This window comes from Apaloderma vittatum, unplaced genomic scaffold (assembly GCF_000703405.1).
Source record: "Apaloderma vittatum isolate BGI_N311 unplaced genomic scaffold, ASM70340v1 scaffold454, whole genome shotgun sequence".
NCBI lineage: Eukaryota > Metazoa > Chordata > Aves > Trogoniformes > Trogonidae > Apaloderma > Apaloderma vittatum.
Genome location: NW_009714137.1, coordinates 64,037 through 82,841, shown reverse-complemented (window position 1 = coordinate 82,841; position 18,805 = coordinate 64,037). Strand labels below are relative to the sequence as shown.

The window sequence follows — 18,805 nt, the reverse complement described above, 5'->3', positions numbered from 1 at the left end:
GAGTACTGAATATTAAGGTGATAGCAAATTGTGTGCTGTGCAAAGGTGTATTATGGGCTGATTCTCTACTTAGCTGTTTCCTTTGTAAATTGAATGTCACTTGCAGGGACACTATACTATCTACATAGTGACTTTTCACTATCCTTATGAGGGGAGCCTGTGATTTAGGGTAAAGAAGGGAGGAGACATAATTAGGTATTTCAATGTGGATTTTAAGAGTTTTATTTGTGGTTTTGTAAGATTTTATGAATAAATGAGTAATTGGGGAAGCTTTGGATCTGGTTTTGTGTGCTTTAGTCCCTTGTTGCTTTCAATAATTGCTAGGCTCAAAAAGTGTTTCTGCCTCACCTATTACCCAAAATTGCATCAGGCTTACCTTAGTTTATGTGCCAACTAGTCTCTTTATGATGTAAAGAAGAACCGTATGTTGTATTGTTGTGTTTAGAAAAAGAATATTTCTACATATTTCCCAACAAAACAGTTTTTTCCTATCTTATGTATACGCAGACATAAGCTGTTTATGCATTTAGGTAGTCTGTCTTTAGAAATGTGACCTTTTGTTACAAGTTTAGAATGATGGATGCATTGTAAAATCCAAATGGGGTTAACTGGAGAAAAAATAAAATAGAACATTTCAGTTGAAAGAGAACTTCAACAGTCATCTAGTCCACTGACCATTTCAGGGCTGACCAAGAGTTAAAGCATGTTATTAAGGGTCCTGATCAAACGCCTCTTAAACGGTGACAGGCTTGGAGTGTCAATCATATCTCTAGGAAGACTATTCAGGTGTTCGAACACCCTCTCAGTAAAGATGCTTCCTAATGTCCAGTCTAACTCTACCCCGGCAAAGCTCTGAACTATTCCCACGTGCCCTGTCACTAGGAACCAGGAAGGAGAGCTCAGCACCTCTGTATCCATGTCCTCTCCTCAGGAAGCTGTAGAGAGCAGTGAGGTTACTCCTCAGCCTCCTTTTCTCCAAGCTAGATAAGGCCAAGGTCCATAGCCATTCCTTTTAGGACAGCCCTTTTACTAGCTTTGTTGCCTTCCTCTGGATGTATTCAAGGACCTTCACATCCTTCTTAAGTTGTAGGGCCCAGACCTGCACACAGTGCTCAAGGTGAGGCCGCACCAACGCTGAACACAGCAGGACAGTCACCTCTTTGACAGGCTGGTCATGCTGGGTTTGAAGCACCCCAGGATGGGGTTTGCCGCCTTGGCTGCCCGGGCACACACGGCTGAATCCTACCAAGCTGCTGCTGCCGACCAGCACCCCCAGATCCCTTTCTGCAAGGCTGATTTTCAGCCACTCCTCTCCCAGTTTATACTTGTGTCTGGCATTATATCGTCCTAGGTGCAGAATCTGGCATTTGGACTTGTTAATTTTCATCCTATAGGCCAATGTTCTAATCTATCTAGATGCTTCAGCAAGGCCTCTCATCCTTCAACAGAGCCAACAGCACCTCACAGTTTGATATTGTCAGCAAACTTACTAATGAGGCATTAAACTTCTGCACCCAGATAATTGATAAAAATACTAAAGAGAGCTGGCCCTAGAACTTGACCCTGAGGAGTACCAGTGGTGCCCCATTCAGTACAACCCTTTGAGGATGGCACTCAGGCAGCTCTTCACTCAGCACACTGTGTACCTGCTCATCTCAGAGTTGGACAATTTGTCCAGAAGGATGCTATGAGGGATGGTATCAAAAGCCTTACTAAAATAAAAAAAACCTGCATCTTCATACACGAGGTGGGGTAACCTTATCATAGAAGGATATCAAATTAGTTAAATAGGACTTTCCCTTTGTGAACCTATGTTGATTGTGCCTGATGATTACACTGTTCTTTAAATGCATTTCAGTAGTACCTGCTCTGATCTCCATAATTCTTCTAGGAACTGAGGTTAGACTAACAGGTCTGTAGTTTAAGCACTATTTTTTCAAGAACTAAAGCTAGGGATTTACCTCCTTAGGAACACAGCATATCGAAGGGAGACCTCTGCAGAGCCTTAGAAGCACAGTGTATCATAATACTTAGATATCATGGGTTTGAGTCTGGCAGGGTTTTTCTGGTAGCAGAGGCAGGGCTGTAAGGCTGGCTCCTTGCAAAACTTTCAAGACCTCCTCCAGCCCAGGTACAAGTCAGACCTGCCTCTGGCCAAGGTTAGGCCAGTCAGTGCCTCTGCACTCAGTGTATTTAAGAACAGAAACCTACTGGGTGAGCCTCTTTGTCTCGTCGTGTTTTCTGTGTTGGGGAGTTTTTGTTTTGGAGAGGAGGGGGAAGTGAAGAGATCAACCATGAGGTCAGTAAGGACAAAGTGGGGAGAAGAACGTCACTGGGACAGAGATCTCCCTGAGCCTGTGCTGAGATAGCAGGAGAGACTGCAAACTGAGATCGATGGTGGCCAAATATTGAGACTGCAGCAGCACATGGAGAACCCCATGCCAGAGGGGAGAGAGACCGTGCAGGAGCAGAGGATGCGCCCAGAGAGAACTACAACTCTGAGGGGAACCTGCGCTGGAGCAGAAGGCACTGCAGCCCGTGGTGGGTCCCATGCTGGTGGGAAGGACTCGCATTGCGCAGGAGGATGGTCTCCTGTGAGATGGACACCATGTGACATCAGGGGAAGACTGTGAGAAGTCCTCTTCTCAAGAAGGAAGGACTGCCATGGGCAATGAGTAATTGGCAAAGCTCTGGCAGAAAAAGGTACACTCGGCATGTCAGATGTCGTTCACAGTACAGTATCTGTTAACAGCCAGAGCTTAAATTGCCTGTAGTGTGAGTCTGCGGATGATCACAGTTTCAGTGTACTTCACCACAAATTATTAGCTCACATAATGAGGATTGTCTCTTTCTCCAGATATCCTTCTGACCATACTTTTATTTACAGTTGATTTGAAGTTCCTCCTTGCTTGACGCCAGGTCAGTAGATGGTTTTGCTCCCTTGGTGCAATGCCAGGAAAGAAGTCTTGAGTTTTGTATAACAGGGTTTTCAGTTCTCCTGGCATACAATCCTTTGAAGCAGCACAGCAGTCAGCATAAAGTAGCACAAATAGAGGCTTTGAGCAGCATGATACTGAGTAGGAACAGTGAAAGATCTTGAAGATAAATTGCAGGCAAGGAATGCATAATGTGTAGCAGAGGCGGTAACTGCTTGCTGTGGAGCATGGAGCTAACGCCACCATCAGTTTTAGGGAAAGGTTTCTGGAAGTCACTGGGGCTCTTTGGGTATAGCAGCACACGTACGTATTTAGAAAGCACTATCAATTTGAGCAGCTCCTACTCTGCTGCATCCTTGTTGACTGTGCTGTGAATTTAATCAGGGAGCTGATCTGCTGGAAAAATAATTGGGCAGGCAGGTTTATTTTTTAACTAGGGTCGGTTATGGTTGTTCAGTGGAAGTGCTGACACACAGTGGGAATTACTGCTGTACGTTGTAGCGGAAGGAGGGACTGGAGCTTGGCGCTGCTGTTTAAATAAATGTATGTGTAACTGTGCCCTTGGGCTCCATGCCTAGGTTTTATGAGACTGGATAGAAGCTGTAATAGCAAAGTGGTTCTCTTCATTAAATAATTAAATCTGGTTATGAGCAACTCAAGTGCAGATAAGCTTGCTGACAATTTTTTTTCCTTTCTATTGAGTCATTCTGTTGGCTTAGAGTGATTATGAGTGGGCTTTTTGTTTCTTGTGGGCTTTTGGTGGTGGATTTTTTTTGGAAGGAGGTAAAGGTGTGTACCAACACGTTCAAAACTGAAACTAGAAGGAATTGCTATTGCTTAACTTCAGTGTAGTATTAGAAAAGTAGAGAAAGAGGGGGAAAAAATCAGTGCAGTGTTGCAGCCAAATTCGAATGTTCATCTTCAATTTTGCAGTTTCATGCATGTCTAGAAATGTGTCAAGTTCACTTGCCTAGTTCTTATGTTAAAACATTAATGTACTATAATTGAACAGCATTTCAATTGCATGAATAGTTCTTATCTTTTCCTTGACAAATCACATCACATGGAATGAATTGTGTGTGGTTTTGCTTTTATTCTAGAATAAACATTGATGAAAATCTGAAAAGTATTCTCAAGGGGTCTTGCACCTGCAGAAGATTCCCTCTTACTGTTCCTCTGATTATGCTTTTCCAGAAGTTTTATGTGTTCCTGTTATGTTTATCTAAAGCAATGAAGATAAACAACTGCTAACTCATGACTTACTCAGTAGTCATCTATGTAGTTTATGAAGCAGATAAATGAAAATGTATCTCAGATTTATTTTTTTTTCTGTATTGTATTTTCCTTGGTTATTAAACATCTGTCAGCTTGTTGCTAGTTGGTACTTGCAGCTAATTGTATCCTTTGTGATAGTACATGAATTCTGCAATACATTAAAGCAGTAAATAAAAGAAGCCTTTAACACTTTTATAGTTAACACCTTTTATAATAAGTGTTTAATCACTGATAATTTTATTACATTTTTTTAGCTTTAAAATTTTTGTCTGCTTTCCTTAAAAGAAGAAAAGGTCAAGAGTTCTTACTGTTTCCTTTTTGATGCTTTTACAGAGTTCAGTAAATATTCTTGTTGTGATTTTTTTTTTCTTCAAAATTTCATTTTTTTTACTCAGTTGGTATTCAGTTACTTCACTAATTTGAGAGTACCTTTCTGTTCATCCTGACTGAAAAATAAACAGCAAACATGATGTGAGAGGGAGCTGGTATTGTTCACTTCAGAACTCTGAAGTTTTAAAAGGCCTGAACTCTTCTGCCTTAATTCTCAGAGGTACCTGAAGGACGTGCTGTTATTAAAGAAACCTGTTAAAAATTCTGCATGGCCATAGAGCATAGTATTATTCACTGGGAAGTGTTATGTAAAGGAATGTGTCTTTTAGAGAAAAGAAGATATTAACAGGCTGCAATTACTTCGAAAGTTGTGAGCTGACACATTGTCTTCACACAGTGGCAGTTGTGCTTGCTATAACAGTTTGTCTTATAAAATGTGTTCACGGCCAGCTATGTTTAAATTCTTGTTAGTTCAGTTGTACAACTTCATAGTGTGCTAGAAGCATGATACAGAATAGCTCTTGAGGATTATCTACACTTAATATTAAGAACTAACAGTAAACCTTTGCATAGACAGCAGACTAATTAACGCTGTCGGTAGATACTTAAAAAAATACAGTATTTGTGTCTGAAATTGAAGAGCCATATATTTAGTCTGATGGTATTTTCCTTTGAGGGTATCATCTAGCAATTGTCAAGTGATGCTGATAATTTAAAAAGAACACAGGAGTTCAGTGAGCATTCATTCTCTGTATCAGTTGGCATCGAGAAAAGAAGGTTGGCATCCATTCTCAACCATTTCTGTAGTTGTAGACAGTTAAAGGAAAAAGCAACAGTAGTTACTGGCACCTTCCAGCATAAAAGTTCCCTGACATCTTAGTTGTCCTTTTTCAAGGCTGAGCAGAGCTTTAGGAAGGTCATTGGAGTGCATTCTACAGCTTTGTGTCATTATGGAGCACGGGCAGAGTAAGAAATATTTTAAAAAATTAATGTTTACTTACATTCCATGTAAAATTAAGACACTAGCCTTAAAAGGAATGGCTCACTTGACAGACTTGAATAAAATTCTGCAAAATAGTTGGAAGTGATTTGGGTGTTTATATTTCTGCATGCTATATTATCTCCGTACAGATAATAAGTAGCAAGCTATCCCTGAAGAATGTATTTTTCACAGGCATTGTGAAAAACAATGATGTGGCTATTTTCTGTACAACTTTATCCCTTGCTTTTTGTTTTGTGTTTTTTGGGTTTTTTTTGTTCTTATGAAGAAGCTCCTAATTCATTCTCTCTAATTGGTAAATTGCTGGCAATGAGAAACTAATAGTAGTGTGGTTAGGAGTAGCTGGTGGACAAAAGCTTGGTATTACTGATTGTAGGCTCAGCAGGCATTTTGTATCTAGAAATTTGAGAACCAAAGAAAATGTGGCATTCCTTTTGTCTCTTTCCAAATATCAGACTGTGCTAGTTTGCTGGGCAAGCTGTGTAAAGAACTTGAGGGCACAGATGTTTGAGGAATAGCTCTAGCCTTTCGTGGCAGAGAAAGGACTGTCTCTGTCTCCAAGGAAGTATTCTGGTATCATAGAATTGTTAAGGCTGGGAAAGACCTCTGAGATCATCAAGTCCAGCCTATGACCCAACACCACCACATCGGCCAGACCACGCCACTAAGTGCCACATCCAGCCTCTCCTTAAACACCTCCAGGGACAGTAACTCCATCACTGCCCTGGTAGGTGCCATCTTGCCCAGTGGTGACCAATATTACCTTTGCTTTGACACTATGTGTGATCTTAGTGATAAACGTAGTTTTCTACTGTAGAAACTGCAGTAATCTGTGTGAAGGATGTCAGCATCCAGCGAGTTGTAACATTTGATTGAGAGGCAAGAGAATATTGCATATTCTGCCACTTGATGTGTGTCAGTTAGCCCCTTATCTAGTTTTGTAGTCGCTTGCTCAGATTGTACTCCAGATATGTAAGAATCTAGCTATGTGGTTTAAGTTGGTAGATCAGAGTTTTGAATTGTAACTGCTGTTGGGCATATTCCTGTGTTAAAATACCTAAGGTACGTTGCCTATATTATTTATAATAATAATGAAATTATCATGGTTTAAATACTTCACATATATAGACTCTGTGTGTGTGTACCTGAAAATAGTTTTATGTTTTCTTGCAGCTAACAGAAGATGAAATTGCAACTATTCTGAAATCTACTCTTAAAGGACTTGAATATTTGCACTTTATGAGAAAAATACATAGAGATATAAAGGCTGGAAACATCCTTCTTAACACTGAGGGACATGCAAAATTAGCTGATTTTGGTGTGGCTGGCCAGTTAACAGTAAGTACCTGGGGAAAGATCAGTTAAAATGCTTTAGTGCTCCTAACCATGTACTTCTACTTTTGTCTTTTTATTCTACCTTGAATTTTGTGTCTGAGTAGTGACTAGTGGTGGAGCTAACATTGTTTATCATGATGAGTATTTAATGTACTGCAAGGCTGTTTAGGTTTTGGTTGCTTGTTTTTATAACCCGGTGTACTTAAGTGCCTGATGATCCCATCTGAAGCTTCCGTTTGAGGTTTATGATCGTTGTCTCCTGTTTGGCCTTTGTAGGTCGATGAGCTGAATCTGTTTGGTCTTAATTGGAAGTCACTGCCATTTAACCTGTGGGTGGCTAATTTAAATTTTAAACACAGAACTAATATCAAAAGAATCTGAAAATTAACATCTGTTTTAATTGCATAAACACTATAATTACAGGATACAATGGCAAAACGTAATACTGTTATAGGAACGCCGTTTTGGATGGCTCCTGAAGTAATACAAGAGATTGGCTATAACTGTGTGGCAGACATTTGGTCCCTTGGTATAACTTCAATAGAAATGGCTGAAGGAAAGCCTCCGTATGCCGATATTCATCCAATGAGGGTAAGTGTGTGTGCTGTTGTTTTTGTCATTGTTGAATTAAAAATGAAGGAAAAAACCCACAAATAAAGAGATTTTAAGACTAAGGATTTTCACTTGCTGTCCTGCTTACTATTTACTGCAGTTTGCCTGTGTTGTAACATGTCTGTAAGGTTTCAGAGTGCTTTTATCTCCACTTGAGAGAGAGATAAAGTGATAAGTACTTAACTGACTTGAAGGCAATGTGTAGAGCCTAGTCCATGCTCTACCTGCACTTGGAGTGCTCCATAACGTAGAAGCCATCCTCCTCTCAAAGGGAGGTTTGAAGTAAAGATGACCTGCAGAAGGATTCAGAATTGTCCTATGTGAGCAATAGAAATATTAGTAATCCCTGACAGTTTTTATTTATTACCGACTCTTGAAGTCTGTTACTGAAGTAGTTTACTTTTTTTCAAAATAAAATGTAAATAGAATTAGTCACTTTATGAGGAGTAGCAGTTATAAAGGAATTGCTTGGAGAAGTTCGTGGGGAATAGTGATTATCTAGGATTAACCATTGCCACCGTTATTAATGCTTTTATTTTTTGAAGTGAGCTGTAGAATAGCAACAGTGATTGCACAGAGCTTCAATAAATATTCTGTCCTTGAATTGTTTGTATCTAAAGCCCATTTGGTATTAAAGTGGCACTTTATATTACTAAAAGCAGATCTTTTTCATCTTTGAATTGCTGCAAAAATGACATACGTACTAGATTATTTTATTCAGTTTTCTTTTGCTGGTGCCTCATTTGTCAGGTAAGTACTATCAGGAAGATAGTACTGTTGACTGAGAAGGTACTGTTCATAGATGATTACTGTAAGGTGATGCATATATGAGTTTAAGTGTATTTAGTGCTTTTGGGTTCTTGGTTTTTGTTTGTGTGTGCTTTTTGAAGCAGAGATGTTTCCTGAAGCTTTGTGGCAATGTGTGGCTTGGTTAAAGCTAGTGAGTGTTTTGCAGTTCCAAACTGCATAATTTTGGAAGCAAAGCTTAGTACTTTTCCTGCACCATATTTTGTTTTTTTTCCTGTGTAATTAACTATTTTAAAATTACTATTCAGACTGAAAATACTCATATGAAAGCTGAGAACAAAGTAAGTGTCTCTGAAGCTTGTATTTGATGGGATTTGAATTTTGGATGGAATAACATTTAAAAATATTTTGAAGAACTATTGATTACAAATTAAATACATTTGACCACACAGGGATTTTTGTACTTTTAATGAAAATGGTCTAATTACATCTGAGTTCATTTTAACATCACTGTAAGTAGTTGCATTAGCTGTTGAAAGGTGAGGACTACGTTATCAGAGAGAATTTTTATATGCATGACAATAACTGCTTATAAATCAAAGGTCACTGAGTTTGAAAGCCTGTGAATCTGTTTAATTCTTGTAATCAAATGAGTGCTATCAAAGGCCAAAGTAATTTAACACAATTCTGGGTTACATTGAACACGTGTTCTTGTTAATAAATTACGTTACGGTTTTTAAGGGCTTGTATGCAGTTTAGTACTCTTTTGTATATTTGATACCTACAGTTTTTCTTAATTGTTATTAGTGAGTTGTTACAGTGGTTAACAAGAAATACACAGATTTAAGTTGCAATAGTTTTCCCAGTGTCATATGATATAGCTTCACAGGACTTTTGGACATATGCAGATGCTTTCCTACTTTGTTTTAGTTATGACACAGAATTGATACAGGCAAGCATGAAGGCTTGGGCAAATTTTCATTGCTTTTTCTAGATGTTAGTGGAGTTCTGTGGTATTTATGTAAGGCACAATTTTGTTACTTGGGAATGCAAGTTGAAATTACCATGTGTGCTGTTTCGCTGTGGGCTGGTTGGCACTGCCACAAAGGTAATGCACTGCCAGTAGGCCATTTCCTTGTCAACTGCATTTACAGCTTAATCGAAATATTACATGACTTCTTTAAACAAGTGTTTTGGCAGAGAGGAAATAGCAGATTCCATGCAAACAAGCATAGCTTCCTCTGCTTAACCACACTCCAGCTACTCTGAAGAATTGTACTAGTTTCAGCTGGGAAAGAATGAGAAGTGAGGGGTGCAAAATGGAATTTCACATGGAGGGGGTAAAACCAGCAGATTTTTCTTCTGTTTAAGTGTTTATGTCTTAGTATATTGGCTGCCTAAGTGTCATCAATACTAATTCACTTGTTTCTGCTGCAAACCCGAGTTCAGCAGAACGTGCAGTTGTCATACTTGGTTTGAGGCTCAAAGGTCAAGACCGTTTGCCAGCTCAGTAAGTCTGATGCTCGATCCACGTAAGGATTACGGAATGCTTCACATATTTGGTGTCAGAGTCCTTTTGTGCTTTTGCTAATGATGAAGAGTGAAATTTCTGAGTTTTCATCAAAGAAGAAATACAAATGTCTTCAAGGTCACCCTAAAATGTGGCGATACAGCCACTAGAAATAGCAAGGAATTTGCTGATAAGTCGAAAACCACTCAAACCTGGGTGACTTAACCCACCCAGCAGTGCTAAAAGTGTGTTGATTGCAGCAGTCTGTGTGACAACCAGGCTTACTGTGGAAAACAGTGTTTGCATTTGCCTTTGCTTAGCTGGGGTGAGCAGTTACGAATTTGTAGTGGGGCTAAGGAAAGTTGGCTTCAGTGTGGTTCTAGAGCAAGACTCGATCTACTCTGAAGCTGCAATGATGTGTTTTAACAGCTGGCTTCCCACATCCCCTGTTGACTGCAGCATGTATGCTGTCCTGTAGTGATAAAGTATTTATGTCCTACCACTCTGAATTTAATTCAAACCATTAACCGTTTTGTTCAATCTCTCCTTTGTGCACTGTTTCTGTTTGTTTTTAAATTCCTCTTTTGCTATTTTTTATTGTATATTTTTTAAAAATTGGTAATGGAAGAGTAAAGATTAGCACTATTTTGCTGTTGTAGTTGTGATTTTGTGTTTTGGTAAAAACCAGTAACATGCTCTTGAAATACCTTCTGTGTTTGCTAATCAAGCTACAATCTCAAATTTGTTACATAAAAGCGTTTCTGGTGGTAGATCCTTGAAGTTGCCAAGTTTTTGCCTGATAATAATACACCTACTGCTGCTATTTGCCTTTATTAACAAGAAGATTAATAGAGCCAAGTGTAGGGTCCCGCATTTTGGTCACAGCAACCCCATGCAACGTTACAGGCTTGGGGAAGGCTATCTGGCGGAAAAGGACCTGGGCATTCTGATGGGCAGCCGGGTGAATATGAGCCAGCAGTGTGCCCAGGTGGCCAAGAAGGCCAACAGCATCCTGGCTTGTACTAGAAATTTTGTGACCAGCAGGAGAAGGGAGGTGATTGTCCCTCTGCACTCAGCACTGGTGAGGCCACACCTCGAGTATTGTGTTCAGTTCTGGTCACCTCAGTATAGGAGAGATATCGAGGTGTTGCAGCGAGTGCAGAAGAGAGCAATAAAGCTGGTGAAGGGTCTGCAGAACAGACCTTATGAGGAGCGATTGAGGGAGCTGGGTCTGTTCAGTCTGACGAAGAGGAGGCTGAGGGGGGATCTCATCATGCTCTACAAGTAGTTGAAAGGACATTGTAGAGAGGTTGGTGCTGGTCTCTTCTCACAGGTAATTAGGGACAGAACCAGGGGGAATGGTTTCAAGTTGCAACAGGACAAGTTTAGGCTGGACATTAGGAAGAAGTTCTTCATGGAAAGACTGGTCAGATACTGGAACAGACTGCCTAGGGGGGTGGTTGAGTCGCCATCCCTAGATGTGTTCAAGTGTCACTTAGATGTGGTGTTGGGTGATATGGTTTAGGGGTGACCTTGTAGTGTAGGGTTAATGGTTGGACTCGATGATCCCAAGGGTCTTTTCCAACCTGAATTGTTCTGTGATTCTATGATAACACTTTGTCTAATATTTAGCTAATACTAAACCTTAAGAACTGCTGTTTTTTGAGGTCCTTTCCCTAGGATCACCCTTAGCAAAAATTTTCCTTATATTCACTCAATGACATGATCACTTATTGCTGTGAGGCTGTGATTTTTATGATAAATTTAAGCCAATTTAAGTATGGGCTGCCTATCCTTACCCAGGAGTTCCTGACCTTTCTGTTAAGCAAACACTAGCATTTTTATGGCCTCACATGGAGTTGGATAAAAAAACTGATGTTCTGAAAAGTTACCATGACAGAAACTTGCTCACACTGAACTGGAGAAGTTGTAGGAGTGTGTAGATGGACAGGGAAGGTGTGTTGAGTGGAGTTACTGCCTTTGGCCACAGCCATGCGTTGAGCCTTATAGACCAGCTATGAAGCTGCAGCCAGTGTTTTGTCAGATTTGTTCTTTGCAAGGTCAACACTTAACAACCGGGCTAGTGTACTTCAGATAAATGCTGGTAGCTATTTTCACCCCCTCCCCATGTTTCCCCCTCCCCCCGCCAAAGAAAAAAAGAAGAAAAAGCCAAAAATCCCCCAAACTCTTTCTTTCATGCTTATCAGGCAGCTGCAATAATTCACGTTGCTGCAGTATGGAAGAAGCTGGTGGTAGATGTGTTTTTCAGCACTTCACAGTATTTGCCTTTGTTTCTTTATGGTGAGGTTTGTTGGAAATGGACATGTGGGTATCACATGTTTTGCAGTGAATTAGAGGAAGCCAGTTTGAACTGCTTCCATTTGCCTGAAGTCCAATCATGATATTTATTTTTCCATGGCACTTACCCAGATTATCCATGCCTCCTGCTTAGCCTGTGTCGTTTCCACCCTGGACTAATCTGTTTGTAATAACCTTTTATTCCTGATGTATCTTATAACAATCTACCATTTCCTAGTTTTTTGTTCTCAGCATATCGCATTAAAAATGAGAGTTATTACTGTGTAAAGCAGTAAGAACCAAAGAAGGTGTCATGTTGAGCATCGCTATCTGATTGAGACCAGTTTTTCAGTCATTGAGAAAACGATTTCCTCTATGCCTTTTGCACCAGAGGTTGAGGAGAGGGAAAAAGGAAAACAATTCTGATGATGTCAGATTTCTTTCTGTATAGTCCCTCTTGCATTTCTTATCTCTAACAGATGGAGTTGTCTCATTGGTTTCCATTATTTTCTTTGAGAGTTCACCTATCTTATCTCAGCATTACTGCTTTTAATTTAGAGTAGGTTTGTAAAAGTATATTTTATGGTTTTCTCATTTTAGTGCTTTTGCTTATCTTTAGAAAAGAGTTTAACATCTAAAAGTCCTTTTCTTTTTAAGAACTTTCTATGAGACACTTTTTGCTAATTTGTAACTTGAAATCTTGCCTGCTGTTTCTAGATAGAGTGAGCTAATATTTAAAGAGCTTTAAAATATGGATTTCTGATTGTACATTACTGTTTATTATTTTACTACCTGTTCAGAATCTTGTGGAAGAATGATGGTGAGCTGTAGGTAAGACTCGCTGAGTGTGATTCCTCAGGGAGGTCATAATTCTTTAATACTTCTTTACTGCATTTGTGTTATGATAGTTACCTTATGATTAAATATATGCTTTAAAGTGACTTAACTTACTAAGATTTTTTAAAAATAGTTAATTTTTAGATCTTGAAAACACAGCATATGAGACCCTAGTACATGCAGTTCTTTGAATGGTTGGAGTGCATATAGCTAAAAGAACAGAGCAGAAGTCTTTACTTCCCCCTTTGGATCTTTCATTGTTTCATGTCATGTCTTGTCTTCAAAAAATCTGATTTCTCAGGACAGATTTTTACTGTGTATTGTCTTACACAATGCTGTAGTAATTCCAAATTCGTAAATAGTAAACAATGGTATAATGTATGTTTACAGTGGGAACCTAAAGACACTGATGTGATATGGTTGAGGCACTAGCTTGGAATTGGAGAAGTGTGTTCCTTGCTGCAGGCTTCCTAGAGAGCTGTTGGAAAACCTTTGGACTAGGCTTTAAAATTGAGATAATTTGCTTTAAACTGATCTAAATGCCGGCGATGGCTGCAAAGGGGTGGTACTCCTACCTGTTTCCTACCTGCATATTTTCATCACCCAATTCTGTTGGGATGAGCATCTGTTGGAACTACATGATGAGCTGGATCAGAAAATTGATCCATCTGAAACTAACCAAGTAACAAGAAGCAGCTTTCACTCTTGTTAACATGACACTTGGACTTTGGGAGGACAAAAACATACATCTGAAATCGGTAAGAGAATCGGGTCATCCCTTTTTTGGGGATTGGCCAAGTTGTTGCTGGGGCTGTCTTCAAGTCATTGCAAAACTAGAGTTTCAACTGTCCGTTTGTAAATCTTGTATGATTGAAACTAAGTAATTATTTAAAGAAAATCCTGTATACATAAGTACACTATCACACTTGGGAGTGATAGCTGTAGGTGCAGTGCTGGCATGTTGTTTCTGCTCCTTTGGATTTTATTGGCCTTTTGAATGCAGAGAGAATCTAAGGGGAAGAAAAGAGATTGCTCTTCGTTTTTCTGAGACTCATAAGTGTCTGCAGACTGCAGAGCTTCTCTGGAGATGACCCTTACACATGCCTGTTATAAGGGACAAACTGCCCTTTTTTGTAGCCTGTCCTACCTGTTGGGGTTTTTTTTTTGACTTTTTCTAGTTGGACATATTAATGAAATGAAACAGGGTTCCAGACCTTTCATGGGTAAGTGCTCCCCAACAAAGCCTCCCTCCCTCCTCCACCTCATCTGATTTTCCAGCTTTAAATGCTGTTGCCATGATACAGCTGAACTTCGTGGGATAAACTTCCAGTGGCCTTCAGTTTACTTGCAGCTGAAGGCAGGTGTTGCTTCATAGTATATTTGCCTCTGTGGTACTATTTATAGCGAGAATTTCAAATAGGTGTTATGACTGTATGCAAGAAAAAAATGAGCACAATTTAATACCAGACGGTATTTGTCTCACAGAAAATAAAGTATGTTCTCTATATAGATTGGGGAAAAAAAGAAAAAATCAATGTCAAAGGAGTGGTGTGTCAGATAAATCACCAGGAGAAATGCAACTCCATATGGTGATAGGGTATGTAGCATTTTTTTTTTATTTGAGAAGAGTGGTTGTGTATGTGATTTGAACCAGTTGCACCCATAGTAATACCAGTGCTGCTCTAGGTATTGTGTCTTTGGTCATTTTCTCTTTTTGCTCAACAACTTTTCAGGGTTGAACTTTAAGGAAGTGAGACTTTATTTAATGGCTCTTAAAAAAGAAAGCTTTAAATTTTCATTTAAATATGCTGCTACTTCACTAAGCAGCCTGTCTGCCTGCTCTGATCAAAACATGAGTAGTTGTATTATGGTGATTTTTGCATGAGTAAAAAAAACAGATAAGACTCTTCTTTCAGCAATACATTTAAAAAACAAAGTGCCAGATACTTTTTCATTCAAAATTTACTTCACTTTTCAAAATAAACTATTTTATTTATTTATTTTTTATTTATTTATTTTATTTTTGTAATTATTTTTTATTTTCTATTTTATTTTTATTTTATTTTTAACCCTGAAGAACAATCGATGTTTATAGATTTGGAACAGATTTCTTTACCTTAACTATTTCTGGTCTGGTAAGTTACTGCTGAGGTGCAGGCCAGTCCTAACACCTTGTTCATGACTTGACTTCTTTTGGCAAGACTTCTGGAATTGAGAACTGCTAAATGTTGTGCAAATTAAAAATATAATTTTGGACATTTCAACTTGCACACCTGTGTGCAGTCCATTTATTGCGAACAAATACCTGATGTACCTACCTAAATGAGATATTCGCACAGACTTTGGTAGAACCTTAATATCTAGATACTAGAACTGCTGGTCACCAGGGCAGTTACTCTTTCTGTGAGCTAAGAGGCCAGTTAGTGCATGCTCTCATTGTAATGAGAGTTGGACTTGGTGGCTTATTTTGTCAGCATTCTTTCGTAAGTATGTAAAAGCAAATTTTCTGTGGGTTGTTCTATGCAGTTTAAGTTAATTTATAAATTTTCTGGAATATAGTTAAGGCAACTGTTAACTATTGCAGTGATGTCATTTTTACTGGGTGAAAAGAGCCAGTTTTTAAATACTTGATAATTGTGTTTGTTTGACATTAATTTTCACTGTGGTTATTTGTAGCAGTGGGTTGAAACTAAATGAGTTGCAAACTGTGATCCTGCAGAAAAATTACTACGTGTCAAAGTTGCACTTGTGTCTCACGGGCAAACTGCTCATAGATCTGCAGAGATCCTGCTTGGTAAATTGATTTTTATTTTTTTAAATTAATTTCAAGTTACATATGGACCTCCAAATTTAAAATTACGGTTTTGGTTAAAATGCATTTGGTGTTTGCTTATGTACATAGGGTGATCTAGGGAGAGTTCAGGTGTTTTCCTCCCTAGACTCCTCTTCTTTCTGCAAGTACATAGCACCCAGGCAACTGCCCCCGGGGTATCGACTAGTTTCTGGTGATATAGAAGTAAAATTTCTTCCCTTTTTTCAACATGCCTAGCATATAATGTTAAGGAAACTTCCTATATACCAAGCACAGCTTATTCAAACAAGGCAAACAGAGTACAAGCAGTAGTGTGTGAGTTTTCCTCAGACGCTGAAGACAAATTTAGAGCTCTCTGGTTGCAAAACATAAAATAAAGCACATGGTATTTTACTTATTTTCTGAGATTGCAATCAGTTATTCATTGCTTGACTTTACCAGATTCAGTTTCATGTATCAAGGCTCCTAGAGAGCAATGTGCTAGCATGGTAGCATCCAGTTTCCAAGATTTGGCAGACTGCAATACAGAGGGATAGTACGCTTAATGTCAGCCTGTTTCATGTGGAAAGGGGAGTTTTTGTAGTCATGTTGTAAAAGCAAGATAGGAAAAATACCATTTGTCCACTGGCAGAACTTACAGATGATAAAAAACTTATCCATAGTACTCCAAGGACCTTTCTTAAGAGTTTTTGCCACATTGCTTTATCAAGATCCTGTACTCCCTTCTTCCCACAGAAAAGACTGACAGATCTCTCTGGGTTATGGGACCCTTGGGAGTACAAACCACAAAGAGTGATTCTCTTTCTCTAAAGATTCGCAAAGTGGTGCAGAGCTGACCTGATGATCTAATTTCTTTTAATCAAGATACTAGTTTATCAGTATCTGGTTCTTCACAGAGAGGAAAAATGATGTAGAGAAGTATGTAAGGAGCAGAAGAAAGATGGAGTAAGAGCAGACAGGGTTGAGTTGAGTTCAGCTTTGGAAATCCAGAAAATGCTTCTGAGGTAAGACAGGGGAAGCTATGCAAAGTCTGGAAGAAGAGGTCACTAATGTGAGGAGATCAATGCTTTGTAAAGGTTCACATTCATGTTTATTTATTTGTCTAATCAGAACAGGTTAATATGACGTTACCATTGATACCTACTATGAAAACATTAGATTACTTGAGTTGTGTACGGTGATGAAATCAAAGGATGACAAGGCCCTACTCCTGTCCACAGTAAAGCTTTTGAAAAGTCTTCAGTCTGATGTATGTAATTGTTGTCTTCCTGTAGGTATTGCTTTTCTTTTCTTGCATCTCTCGAACTTGATTTTCTCTTCAGTGAAGAGATGGCTCAAAAGCTTACAGAGTAAAACTGTTCCAATACAGGTAAAGTAGTTGTAGAATCTATCATAATTACCGGGATTTGGACAATGCATCTTCATTCCTTCGTACTGTTAGGATTTTGAGGGTAGAATAAATAAGTTTATTACTGTTCAAAGTATAAATTCTTTAATTTTTTAAATGATACCAGGTTTATTAGTTGCATACGTGTGCAAAAAGGAAACCTGTCACGTGTAATAAAGTAGCAACAAAAGACAATATTTGAAATTTGCACTGGAACTGGAGTTTAATTTGAATTAAATGGAAAGCATTTATTTAATTCTTCTAAATGAGGATTTAATTAAAATTAGATTAGTTCAGACTTAACTCCTGAATAGGAAATTTGAAACACACTGGTTGGTTTTCTCTGACTTTGATTAATCACTTTCAAAGTAAGCGGATGATCAGTACAGTAATTTTGTAATTACACACAAGTGTGTTAACTTGAACCTTTAACTAAAGTAACTGTAAAGGAAGTTTGATCTTGGCTAATTTTCTGTAATGCTGTGTACCTTTTGTGTATGATTCATATTCTTACAAGTGCTAATCTGAAAAACGGACCATGCCGTGCTACTACCCATTTATTTGCAACATACTTTAATAGGAAAATGGAAATATTATCTTTCAAAGATGTTGGAACAGTAAGCAGAGAGAATTGAGGGGAGGATTCTTAAAGACTTGAGTGAGCATTGCATCAAGCTCTACATCTGTAAGTGTTGTTAAAGATTATTTGATAGAACTGTTAATGTGGGTAAAGGCAGGAATGTATTCAACAAAACTTGCACGGCGTAGGTTAACATGATTCTCTGCTGCTGGTCTGGCTGCTTTCTCCCTGGACATAGGTTAAGAAAAAACAAGCAAACAACCCACCACCCAAAAGCTAATTCAGAAGTTTTAAATCACTCTAGATTTGCTCATTTGTCTTGTTAGTAAAACTGTAAACATAGATCAAAGCGCAAAGTAAAACTGTTTTGCGACTTAAAGATCTCAGGAAAATTTTATTTGAAGTAGATGATTGGTAGTAAATCATCAAGGTGTATTAAAATTAGAATCATATTTTTAATGTTACAGGACTTTTTTATTAATTAGCTTTACAGACATGCTGATCTGAAACAGCCTTTCCGTTATTTGAACACATCACTGTATGCTGAATTTATTAAATTTCTTTTTGTCTTGCACTATGAACTTGGAAAATTATTCATCAAGGTGTTTGTGCACTGACTAAAGAGAACTCCTTTTACTGAAAATTGTACAGTACCAAGCAGGATATTGTAAAATATAATACTAATAATATAATGCTCCTATTTCTTTTTATTTCTGTCATCTTTCAAGTTCCAGGAGTAGCACATGATATGCATGCTTAATTTTTACAGCTTTTTTTTTTTTTAGTTTGACAGCTACATTTGTTGAAGAGCAGGGAATTTGTATATTGTTTTTAATTGAAGTAGATTTATTTGGATGTTTGTATGTGACTAGTATCTTGTTAAGCCGAAAAAGAACTCAGTAAATAAACAGTTCTTGGAATTTCAGATCAATGCTTATTTATTAAAATGCTTTATATATTCATTTTTTTGTTAAACTTCGACATGTCTTCTGTCAATATAGCTAGTTGACTTGGAAGAGGTGCTTTAAAGAGTCTTGATACTATATCACCAAATTCATAACATGTTTACACTTTTTAAAAGCGAAAGTGTATTTCCTTGGGTTTTAGTAAAAGGAATATTTATTTGACTTTAATCATGTGAGAGAA

The 18,805-nt window shown here is 38.3% G+C and overlaps 1 protein-coding gene across 1 annotated transcript in view; it reads left to right on the top strand.

Moving 5' to 3' along the window:
• Positions 1–2,474: 2,474 nt before the first annotated feature.
• The window catches only part of LOC104273317 (serine/threonine-protein kinase 3-like), a gene marked incomplete at its 3' end in the record, with an annotated part of 63,981 nt that continues 47,650 nt past the window's right edge, over positions 2,475–18,805 (top strand). The window contains exons 1-3 of the mRNA XM_009868622.1: positions 2,475–2,594; positions 6,715–6,879; positions 7,300–7,467. Coding sequence (XP_009866924.1) covers positions 2,475–2,594; positions 6,715–6,879; positions 7,300–7,467 — 453 coding nt within the window. The remainder of the gene's footprint in view (positions 2,595–6,714; positions 6,880–7,299; positions 7,468–18,805) is intronic.